At 38.4% G+C, this 12194-nt stretch overlaps 1 protein-coding gene across 1 annotated transcript; it reads left to right on the top strand.

Moving 5' to 3' along the window:
- Positions 1–3620: 3620 nt before the first annotated feature.
- lrit3b (leucine-rich repeat, immunoglobulin-like and transmembrane domains 3b) lies at positions 3621–11898 on the top strand. The gene is made up of 6 exons (XM_084742679.1): positions 3621–3822; positions 6626–7003; positions 9254–9339; positions 9804–10097; positions 10186–10245; positions 11250–11898. The coding sequence occupies exons 1-6, from the start codon at positions 3713–3715 to the stop codon at positions 11708–11710; spliced, it is 1389 nt and encodes a 462-aa protein (XP_084598805.1). The 5' UTR covers positions 3621–3712; the 3' UTR covers positions 11711–11898.
- The last annotated feature ends 296 nt before the right edge of the window (positions 11899–12194 follow it).

Genomic DNA, 12194 nt, shown 5'->3' with positions numbered 1-12194 from the left:
TATATATATATATATAAGTAAAGTAAATTTACGAAAATGTGTAAATACAAAGATAAATAAATAAAATAATAAATAACTAGAATAAAAATGCTAAAATTCAAAGAAATAAGAGGATAATTAAGCAAATAAATAAATGTGTAAATATAAAGAAAAATTTATAAAAATAAAATAAGTATAATAAAAATACAAAGATGTAAAGAGAAATAAAGATAAAAAGCAACTCAATATATATAAAGAGAAATAAAAAATAAAATATAATTAATAAAAGAACGTTATAAGGATTTTCATTATTTCACATTTATTTGTTCATTATATATATGTATATATATATATTTGTTTTTGTACACAAGTGACTTTTTTTCCTCTATACTTTTCAATTAATTAATTAATTCATATATGATGTCAGTTATTTATTTTTAATCTATTATTTTTTCTTACATTCTTCTCTATTACTTTTGCCTTTTCCTGTTGTTTTTGCTGGAATGACCCTGTGTGTGTAGGAAATGACTGCTCAGCCTGTGCAGGAAGGCCCACCCAAAACAAAAACAATCGGGAAAAGCAAAAGTAAAAGGAAAACAATTAGGGAAAGTAAAGGGACAAAGTGAATCAATTATTCAAAAACAGAGTCATTATTATCCAATAAATAAATAAATACATAAATTCTTTTAAAAGCATATAAATATGTGCAGAATTAAATTAACAAATAAATTAATGTTGGAAAAATTACATAGAATTATTCCTTTTGCTGTTTTTCTTCTTTTATTTATTTCTCCTCATATTATCAGTGAATAAAAATGTAGACTTTTCTTATTTACCGATTTATGCTTTTATTTATTCCTCTTTATATTTCAACAATTTTTTTCTTCTTTTACAGATTTATTCTTTTTTATGACACCCTTTTCACACCTATTCCTACACTACCGGTGACAAATTATTATATTATGTACAATTATTAAGAATTAGACATAGACAAGATCTCACAAAGCTTATAAAGTTTCCTTGAACTCAACAACTCAAAAAACTCTGAGATTTTTGAAGGGAGCCTCATACTTCTTCCTTCCTATGAAAGTAGAATATTGCAGTTATTGTGCTCTGCAGATTGTGGCCCTCAGGGTTTGAATTAGACAGTGGTTTTTGGGGGAGCCCTGTTTTGCGGTGCACGACGCTACTAAGATGTGTGATATGCACATGTATACATGGAAGTGTCTCATGCCCTTATCAGGGGAGCCGAGCTCCTCTTAGTTCTCTCATAATTATATAAATTATATAAAGTGTTTTTTTTTTTTTGCTTTTAATGAACAGTGCTTCTACTTTCCTTCTTTAATAAAATGAAATAAAAGCAGACAGTCTTTGAAATATGTACAACTGCAAAACAAAAACAATGCAGAAGTTAGTAGTAGGACAATCTAGCACAGTATCAAAGTTTCTTTTATTGCAATATTGCAATATTTGATATATTGTTACATCCCTGATATGTACTGTATATTTTTTGTCTTACTTCACAGTTCTAAGCTGCAGGCAAAGTAAGGAGGACCCCCAGAGAAAATCCTGCTTAGGGCCCCCTGTTGTGTACAGAGCCTTTCTTAGATCCTCAAACGTAAATCTTATCGAGGCAAATCTGTCAAAAGCAGTCACTTCATGTGGTGTTGATTGTAAAACAGTTCTCACCATGAGTAGAGTCCTCTTCAGGGGAAACATTTGTGGTTTCCTGCATGTGTCGAGACTACAGTGCTTTTACTTTTTCTTTTTTCTTTCATTTCTCAGCCTGTGTTTGGTGGTTGAGTAACCAATCATCCACCTCTGCAGGCTACTTAATCAGGCTTGAATGTGCTGTTTGAATGTGCATGCTTATTGTGAAGAACTCATTTGCTGTTTGTCCTAAGGGGACAAACTCCACATCCTGCAATAGTGAGTTATTAAATCTCCATGGTTTTGCTCTGAGGATCCTCCCAATGTAGCAGAGAAAGCCTTTTCTTATCTGAATTTTAAAGACACAATCTCCTTTGTCTGGCAGCCAAGCTTTTGTCCAAATGTATTTTTATAACCAGGTAGGGGAGAGTTGGGGTTGGATGTCTTATCTTCTCCTTTAGGCAAGAAAAATGAAACAGAAGCACAATGAAAACCTTTACCCTTACTTCAGGATGTCTCCTACCAATTGAATTTATACAAATGTATCTATGACAAAGGGCCCTGAAAATTTGATTTTGAAAAAAGTGTTCCTGTGGCTCAACTTACCCCAGGTTAGGGGTAAACTGAATCATGTAGAGGTAAACTGACCATCTGACTTTTCAAGTTAAGGAGGGGATCATGTAATCGCTTCCGTGTGTGCATTATGACTGGACCTGCATCTTGTCCAGAGCTAATCTGATCAGTCTAATTTTTGTGCACATTCATGACTGTATATTGAAGGACCTCTCTGATTCAGAATTCTTGAAAAACATTTATTATGTCTTTTTTTGCCTTTATGTTTTTTGGCCGGAGGCATTATATTTCAGGTCATCCCATTCTTAGGAATCCTCTGTCCTCCTGTGTAAAAAATAGTCTCCAAGTGAAGACGGCGCGTTTCTCAATTATTCATTGGACTCATACATGTATAGTAAGAACTTCCATTCCATCCTTCAAAATTACAGGTCAGTATAGTGGTCAGATCCATATTAAATTCCTTCAGTCTTCACCACAGACATTATATGAGTGTGGACAGACATGGATGTAAACTGTAACTTGACTGGTTGATGGAGACAAACAACTGTGAGACAGTGATTCTAATTTTTGACTGCTCTGTTTTATACGACCATTGACAGCTGACTTCTCACTCTTCTTAACCGACCACTAGTGGCCGCAAGTGATCAACAACTGCTTCAGATTGAGTTCTTGTTTCAGCTCAGGACAACGTATGTGGAGGTCATGTTCATGTTGGCAAGACTCTGCTGGTTGCATCTGACGGTTGTGGCAAGATTGCAATAGGTGCTTCATGATCTGTTGCCTGGTGGAGATCTGCACTCTACTGAGTGACCTCTTCTAGTTGGATATGTTATGATTAAATATAGTTTAAATCATGTGCGTGGAGGCATGTTTTGCAGGTTGTCCATCATGTTGAACTTCAGCGTCAGAGTAAACTCTGTGAGCTCATGTAACTTTTCTTAGTGTACTGCTGGCATTTATCACCTCCAGGGGATAAAACAGGTTCAGTCTGGCCTTCAGGAGGAAAAACTTTTATACATACACCTCCTGAACAGGGCTCAAGCTATTGTTTGGTTACTTCCTGGTTACTGAGCGATGAGCCATATGGTGCTGCATTCATATCCCGTCAGAAATACTGAAACAATATCTTCATAGAAAGGTCAGTTCTGTGACACGTTCAGTTGTTTAATTACAGCAAAATACAATTCAGACCATCTTTCAAATTCTCTATCTGACTAAATATGCTTTTGGCTGGTGATGTGTAATGTTCCATATGAAATTTTCCACAGGTTGGGGTGGTGGGGTCAAATGGTCCACAAGGCCCAATAAAAAGGCTTGGCCTGGCACTGATGTTGTGATTTGTTGTTCTGACAGTGAGGCGTGGGATTACATGCCACTTGTAAGAGGTGTAATCCCAGCTAATCTGGGATTCAGTTTCACTCTGCTCTGTGGACACAGCCTCAGACTGGAGAGGAGTGGGAACATGGAGATATGAAGGTCCTGTGTGAGCGCAGGGTTTGTCTGATGAAGGATGTATCTGCTGCTCCTCTTTCACATCCTGCAGTCCACTGTGTTGGCGGTGCGCTCCTGTCCGGCTCTATGTGCCTGCACGTACGGGAACAGTGGGATAACAGAGCTCAGGTGGAGTGACACTGGCTTCATTCTCATCTGTGTGTGTGTGTGTGTGTGTGTGTGTGTGTGTGTGTGTGTGTGTGTGTGTGTATGCAACTGATCTGCATCTACATGAGCATTACAGTTCATTATAGTTTGAGCATTAGCATATTATTGAAGCTCTATTGGAAAACAGCATAGTAATGCAGATCTGCAAATGTTACATTTAGTAATGTCATTTGACAAATTTGATCAAAACTTAATAGTCAGAATAGTCACTAAATGGTGTCTCATTTTGCAAAAGAAAGGTGAAATCATGTGGTCTGCCCCATGCATATTATTTTACCTTGTTAAGATAACAGAGTATAGCATGCACAGTGACAGGATTGCAGTAATCTCATTGCAACCAAATTTGATGAAGGCTAACAAAAAAAAAAAAAAAATCACATCATTCCGACAATGACGCATGTGTTGAACAGTGGACAGTGTTACGTTTTGTGAAATCATATACTACAAAAGCAAAAAGATTCCATAATGACTGCACATTTACATGCTGAAGACTGTCTTCAGTTATGGAGGCTGGTTAGTTAATGACTTTCACCCATGAGACCAAACCAACAGCCAGCGTGACTTGTTCTCAAGATATTTCATAGGTAACATCATGTAACACTGCATAGTTTTATATGATGTTAGGTAACAACTTTCACCCATGAGCCAATGGTTTGTATCGAAACCAAGAGTCAACTTTGATTTGTTTTTAAGATGTTTTGTAGGGTACTCTACCTTATGAAACACTGCATAAGTTATACTACGTACCAACTTTTACCAGCAAGACTGGGGTTCATGTCTAAAGAGTAACACTGACTTGTTATTAAGATGTTTTGTAGGTTACGTTACGTTACGTAACACTGCATACATTATATTACATTCACATGACTTCCACTTGTAAGACTGGGGCTTGTATCCAAATCAGATGTTTCGCAGGTTTCATTACATGACATTGCATTAGTAGGGTAGGAGAGGTCACCTTAAAACTGTATTCCAATACAATTACTGGTAATGTAATTGTGTTCTGTTACTTTTAGATTACCTCGATACCAAATTGTGCCACTGTTCAGTTACAAGATTAATTTTGTGATGTTTTTTTAAATACTATTTCCTGCTCTACAGTTCACAATTCTCAAATACTGCTCTAATGTGTACCCCCTAAAATCTGTAGGCCAACCTTCAGAGCAGCAGCTGGACCTCTTACTACAGAGCTTTTATGACTGCTCTGTGGCACACTGGCACATTGCATATAAAAAAAAGCCAATCTGCCCTCATCTAATGTTCCATTATCAGACTAGACAGAGATTACTTTTTACTGGATTCCTTCTGGTCAAATTAAAGAACCTGTAAAACTTCAACAGTAGTACAGTAGAAAGAATCTTACAATATCACATTTAAATGTTGCTATTCTTATGGTGCTCTATACTGTGGCCTACTACTAGTACTACTACTACACTCATAGCATGTAATATTTCCTTTCAAGCATCCATATCAGTATATGTTAGGTCTTAATTAGCTTAACTGGAATGTTCGATTCTCCATAAAAACAACTAAAAACAGAGTAAAGGCGATCAAATAACTGCTTCTTACTGCCACCATGCTGCTGAATAAAGACTTTTTGCACACTTGTCCACAAGAGGGTGCTGAATTACTTTAAATGACACAAACCCAGGAGCAATAAGCCAATAAAATCGAAGAAGAGGAAGAAAGGAGCAGATGTAAGAGATACCATTTTTTTGAAAAACAAACAAAGGAATTTCCAGGTAGAAAATGCATTCAGCATGTTTGTAAGGCTTTTTCATACAGACCATGCATTTTGCAAGAGAACTACAAATGTGACAGAACTGTTTATCATGAAATGATAAATGATGTCAATGTAAAAATATCATACGCGATTTTAGTGGAATCAACTAATCTTTTCCTATTAACTTAACATCCAAGTTTTTTTAAATTTAAGTTAAAGTTGCAATATGTGTAAGAATTGGCTGTTGAATCCTAACACTGTCCTGGAAGCTTGAAGCACCAGGCAAGTGTAGTGTTTACAATGTTAGCACAGGAGCTTTGGACAGCAGGACAATACACAAGTCTTTGACAAAACTTCAAAACTGTTATTTCCTAACATTCTGCATACAATTTTTGTCAATGTTTGAATGATTTAAACTAAAATTCGTACATATTGCTCCTTCAATTGAACTTGAATTTCTAGTATTTATTTATACAAAACGTCTTCTGACTCGAAGTCTTGACTTGAAAACATGAGTTGAATGAATGTACCGTATACAGTTCAATCAACTCATTAAATTAAGTTTCTAAAGAAACATGATCAGCATATTAGCAGACTTTCCAGCATGCATGGTTTGAGAGTTAAATCTCTGTGAAGAATGAAGAACTGATTCTTCAAAAATGTAAAAGTAAAACAAATTTGTTTGTCAGCATGACAGTTGTCGGCTCAACTTAATATCTTAAGCATATTGAATATTTTCTCTCAAGTTCAACTGATTTAACATAAAGTCTGTTTGATGAGAAAAGTTTTTTTTATTTCAATCATAACAACATTACCCTAACTTGTCTTTTCAAAATCATCTTTAACTTCATTTTAGGCAGCCTGGACATTTTTTTTATAGTTAAAACAAAGTTTGTTTTTACAGTATGGTATTTTTATCAGTGTCATCTTTACAGAATATAAAGCTAGAACACAATCAGAGTGAATTACACTCAGAAAATACAGGTGTTTGTGTTCATCTGTCCAAACTTCAGCCCTCACAGCTTTGTGTTTCATATACAGCCGGTTGGTGCAGTGCAGTGACCCTGGAATCACAGCTGTCCCCATCAATGTCCCAGCGGATACAGTCAAACTGCGTCTGGAGAAGACCTTGATCTCCAGGGTGCCCCGTGCAGCCTTCTACAACCTGTCGGAGCTGCGGTTCTTGTGGCTGACCTACAACTCCATCACCTCCATCCACCCCAGCAGCTTTGTCAACCTTAAGGCCCTGCGAGAGCTGCGTCTGGATGGAAACCTCCTGACCTCCTTCCCCTGGGAGGGGCTCCGGGACATGCCCCGCCTCCAGACTCTGGGTCTCCATAACAACCGTCTGTCCAGCCTCCCTGCCCATGCTTCTGTCTTCCTCCCCAACATCACCTACCTCGACTTGTCCAGCAACAGGTGTGTCCACACGCTGCACAACCACAATGCTTACTGATGTGCACTCTTAGAACTAAAAGTGCTAACTAGAACCATAAAGGGTTCTTATAGAGGATCCTCTTGAAACCCTGAAAAGAGTTCTACCTAGAACTCAACATAAAGTATTATACTTAGAATAATCTGTGAGAGGTTATACCCAGAGGATGAGAGTTCTAGAGAGAACCTTTCTATGCTGTAATGGTTCCACCCAGAACCCTAAGAACAGTTCAGTCTTCTAAGAACCTACCGAGGGAGTTATACTGAAAATATTTTTATATACAAAGGGGTTTATTTAGAACCACCCAGGTGTTCTACTGAGAACCTTTTTATATTTCCAGGGTAGAACCGACTTGGGGTTCCACCGTGAACCTTTGTATATTCCAAGGGCTTTATCTAGAACCCACTCAGGGGGCCCTACCAAGAACGTTTTTATATTCTAAGGGTTTTGTCCCAGAACCACATGGAGGTTCTACCAAGAGCCTTTTTATATTCCAAGCCTTGATCACAAATACCCACCCAGGGGGTTCTGCTGTGTACCTTTTTATACTCCAATGCTTTTATCATGATCCCACCCAGGGGGTTCTACTGTGAACATTATTATATTTAAGAGTTTTATCTAGAACCACTTAGGTGCTTCTACTGAGAACCTTTTTATCTTCCAAGGGTTTTATCTATAACCAAACAAAGGGCTTCTACTGCAAACCTTTTTATATTATGGTACAAAGAACCCTTGATGAAAGAGTTTGTCAAGGATTTCAACAATTTTTGAAAAACTCCATCTTCGAAAAAGGATTCTTGAAGATAAGGATTCTTAATGGAACCCTTAATCTTTCAAAAAAAAAACAAAAACACCCTTGACAAACCCTTTCTTCAAAAAAGGGTTTCTTCAGAAGCAAATGGTTGTAGGTAGAACCTCAGCCCATCAGGAAGAACCCTTTTGGTACCCTTATTTCTAAGAGTGTAGAGAGCTGCAGAGTTGCACTGATTAAAACCCCTAAAAAACCTCATCGCTGTTCATCAGAATTATTAAGAAATAAATCATGCCTTAAAATGTCTTAGATAAAACTACAACTTTATGGATGAATATGCACATTAGTAATCTCAGCTGTATGTCTGAACCACAAGCCATAGATCATGCATATGAACAGGGGTAGACCTTTTTTTTGGCAAGTGGCCCAAGTGGGGCACTGACTAATGCAGGGGTGAAATGTACATAAACTCACACACTAATGCACATTAACATACCATCTTCTCATATCTACTTTGATTACTAACATTACAGTATCTTAAAGTTTCTTATTCCTTCAAAGCTAAACAGTCGTACTTTTTGATTGTACCTCCATTATACATCTGTCCTCAGGCCATGAGATTCCTAAATTCATCCTCCACACTTGAAAAATACTTTTATTGTTATGATTTATTTTTTAAATCATTTATTCATTTGCTAAGTAGGCTAAATTAACCTTGTGAAAAATTAAAAGTAGGGTATACAAAAGAAAGCAATGCCCATTTAAAAATACTCTTCTCAGACAGTTGGTTCAAAGTAAGCTCCCGCCTCTCACTGGACAGATAACCAGTCATACCAGAGGATAATTGGGTGGCATTTAGTTTGGCCAATAAGATTTCAGGGGTGGCCAGTGGCCCTCCATGCCCCCTGTCTAGAAACACCCCTGCATATAACACCAGAGAGCTGCTTTCTTGAAGAAAACATTTATTTTTCCCTGAAGGCAAACATCTCCCGTATGCTAATTGCACTTATATTATCTCTTCCTGCCCATGATATACTAGTGGCTTATGAAGATGAGCTTTATCATGACATGCTTTCTTCATGAACATCCCCAAAGTCATGTTAAGTTTTTTTTTTTTTTTTTGTCAGAAATGACGCGTCCTGCGAACAGCAATGGTCCAGTCATAGATTATCAACCCACTAGGGTGCCACAGGCCTGTCAGGCCTTGTATTTCTCTACATATTGGCTCTAAGAAGAGCGGTACTGAATCCGGATGGTGGCTTCCTTCTTTGCACGTGTAGGGGAATAGATTAAATTATCTTTATCTGCTCTAATGTAAGCTGCAAACGTGAGCATGTCTTGCTAACTAATGCAGCTTACTAGCTTCAGTAGCATTGCTTCTAGCCAAACTTATGTTAGATCCCACTGCATTTGCCAAACTAATGGCTTATTTGTGGAGGTTATATTGGGATTAGTTATGTCTCCTCGCCTCTCCTCTCCTCAGGCTAACTATATTACCTGCTGAGCTGCTGGACCTTTGGTTTCCTCTCCCAGAACAACAGGGGGGACCAGTCCAAAGAAGAATTTTGGGTACAGTATGTTTTGGAGCAACACAGAATCACATTATATTCTATTGCTGTCTAAAGTAGCTACACTTGCTTTTTATCAGCCAAGACATAGTGAAGATGCAGTCATTTCAAACAGGAGACAAGCATAGGGTATGATGCACATTCAGTCCTCACTGGACCCTTTCATTTAAGGTAGCTGTCAGTCTTTTTGTCACTGTTAACGGGGACTCCAGTATTCAGTGTAGTTCATACACTTGACTGATAAACCACAGACTTATACTCTCTCCTGAGAGTCCGTTAGATGACGTTGATCTGTCAAATGTTTGGTAGAAAGTAGAACAGTACTGCTGAATAACATTACTGAAATAATGTACTGTGTACAGTTGAAAACAGCCACCTCACTGTCTTCAGAGAACATATTTCCACTCAACATCACAAGAGAATGATGTAGTCAAAAGTCAAAGTCAAATTATCCTGGATACCTAGGTCTCCATGACAACCCCTGGTTGTGTGACTGCCAGATCTCCATGGTGATGTCCTTGTCCATGTCACTGGGGAGTCCTGTGGTCCTCATGGACCAGCTACTGATATGCAGCAGGTCTCTGGGTCAGTCAGGGATGCTGCTGACCCAGGTTCAGCTGTCCCGCTGTATGAGGCCTTCAGTCCAGCCTGCAGCCACCAGAGTCATCTCTCCACTGGGCAGCAATGTAATCCTCCGCTGTGATGCCACCGGCTACCCTACACCAACCCTGACCTGGATCAAAACCTCCACCTACACCAGTAAGCAATCCAGAGTCATTTTTCGGTGATGAGTTTACTAACATCTAAGCTTCAATCAAGTCATGTTGCTGTTGGGTTCTCTTTACAGCTTGTTGCCAACAAGACATTCTTGAGAACTCTGACCAGCTGCCCAGGAGTTTGGAGAGTTGTGAGTGACAAACACAAGTCTGATACTCTGATACTCTTGTCACGGCACTGGTGCAATGTTTTGTTGTAGGCCTGGGGGATTTAATTACCACTGAGCCTTTTGGCTGTAGCTACAAATTTCACAACATACCTGATTGCCTTGGTTATTAATCAGCATGCAAGAATGTAAGTCAACCCTGATGAGTTTGGCTAGCTTTCTGCCATTGCTCCACTTGTTCCCCACATTAGCCTTGGGTGGTATGTACTTTGTCATACCTTCATACCTACCTGACATGGGGTATGTGGTATATAATAGTATTTGTGTGAAAAACTTGCTGAAGTGTCTGAAAAGCAAACAAATTGATGTCCCACATTGACAGACAAGAGACATCACTGATTCAAATATGAAAATGTCTAGAAAGTAATTTCAAAGAAAAGAACTACTGCTAAGGAATGCTGAAAAAAAATGTACCGTGTATAACTGAAAACCTGCCATTACAGCTATCTCTGTCTTCACAGAAGACTTTGTGTCTTGAAGGGAACCCAAGAAACCGAGATTTGTGTTTTTTTCTTCATTATGCAAACTAATTATGTTTTACAATGTGACACCTCTGTTGTTAAATTTGGGGTAGGTAAGGACAAAAACAGATTAGGGTGAGGGAAAGATAATTGTTTGGGTGAAAATGATCATGCTAGCATGATCTATCAGATGCTCAACATTTGAAGCTGCACAAAGTTGATGCTCAGTTGTTAAAATGGCAAGTGCATTATGACTTGTTTAGGACATGAAATTCAAAGTTGAGACTTGTCTTGAGACTTGTAAGTCATGAATTGGGCCTTAACTTGCAAAACAATGACTGTGCCCCCTTCTGGCATGAAAGAAAGCAAAAATGTTTCTTGGAGTTGAGTTCAGGTCTCAAATTGGGAGTTGGTTTTAGATCGGTCTAGTCTCGAAGAATGATTGTGTAAAACTCTAAGCTATATTTATAGTGAAAAGTATAAGCTAAGATTGTTTTTATGTTTCAGTTATGCAGGAGTCTCCTCGAGTGGGGGTCCGCTGGTCAATAATCAGCCTCAATGGGGTGTCATATAAGGATGCTGGTGAATATCGCTGCCAGGCACGGAACATGGCAGGAATATCTGAAGCCCCGATCAAACTGAAGGTGGTGGGAGTCACAAGAGTATCCCGTCTTCCAAACAGGAAGTCCCAAAAGTCTGCACCCAAGTCATTATCAAAATACAGGAAGCCAAACCAGAATACAACTACAACCAGCATGTCCTCAGTGAAGGAGAACCAGATACTCCAAAACACCACACCACCGTCTAACAAGACCCAGATTTCCCCTAATCTTGTGTCCAGAGTGTTAGACAAAAGGCGCAGAATTTCCTTAGCAGATACAAAGAAAAAGACCCAGACATCTATCAAGTCTACACCTGAGCCCCTCAGAAACTCTACACCTACTCTGTTGTCAGAAACACTTGAATGAGATACACTGAGGGTCAGTCACTTGGTTTACTTTAAGAAGAGGTTGAGATCACAAATAGAATTTCATTGTTTGTGAACCTCTAGTTATAGTCACCCAGGCTTTTTTGGCATCATTCTGCACTGCAGAATAATGCACAATTTGATGAGCTAACCTGCAAATTTGACTTGTTTGTAAAAAAAAAAAATAAATGCGTGACATAGAAACTTTGATGTACCATCTGTGATGTTGATGAACTATAGTTTTCTGAAGGGATGTCTACAGCAGAGGTCTCAAATTACCTGCCTATGGATCAGATCCAGCCCATAGGAAACCCCCAACTTATTATTAAATGTGATTCACATTCTCATTCTCAAGTCTCCTGGTAGTAACCATAATTACATTCCCTCCACGGAGAAGTGAGTACACGTTGCCCAGCCTTCCTGTTTTAATACCTGGCTTAAAAAAGGAGGAGTGAGGATGACTTCATCATGAATTCATATCTAAA

The sequence above is a fragment of the Lutjanus erythropterus genome, chromosome 18 (assembly GCF_056507025.1).
Source record: "Lutjanus erythropterus isolate fLutEry1 chromosome 18, fLutEry1.hap2, whole genome shotgun sequence".
Lineage (NCBI taxonomy): Eukaryota > Metazoa > Chordata > Actinopteri > Lutjaniformes > Lutjanidae > Lutjanus > Lutjanus erythropterus.
This window is presented reverse-complemented; position numbering and strand designations above follow the sequence as displayed.

What these genes read in the sequence shown, in the direction of transcription:
- lrit3b (XM_084742679.1), top strand. Translation starts at nt 3,713, where the DNA reads ATGTATCTGCTGCTCCTCTTTCACATCCTGCAGTCCACTGTGTTGGCG. An exon ending in AGTGGGATAACAGAGCTCAG is followed by an intron (nt 3,823 to 6,625) that starts GTGGAGTGACAC and finishes TTTCATATACAG; the next exon opens with CCGGTTGGTGCAGTGCAGTG. An exon ending in AGTCCAAAGAAGAATTTTGG is followed by an intron (nt 9,340 to 9,803) that starts GTACAGTATGTT and finishes CTGGATACCTAG; the next exon opens with GTCTCCATGACAACCCCTGG.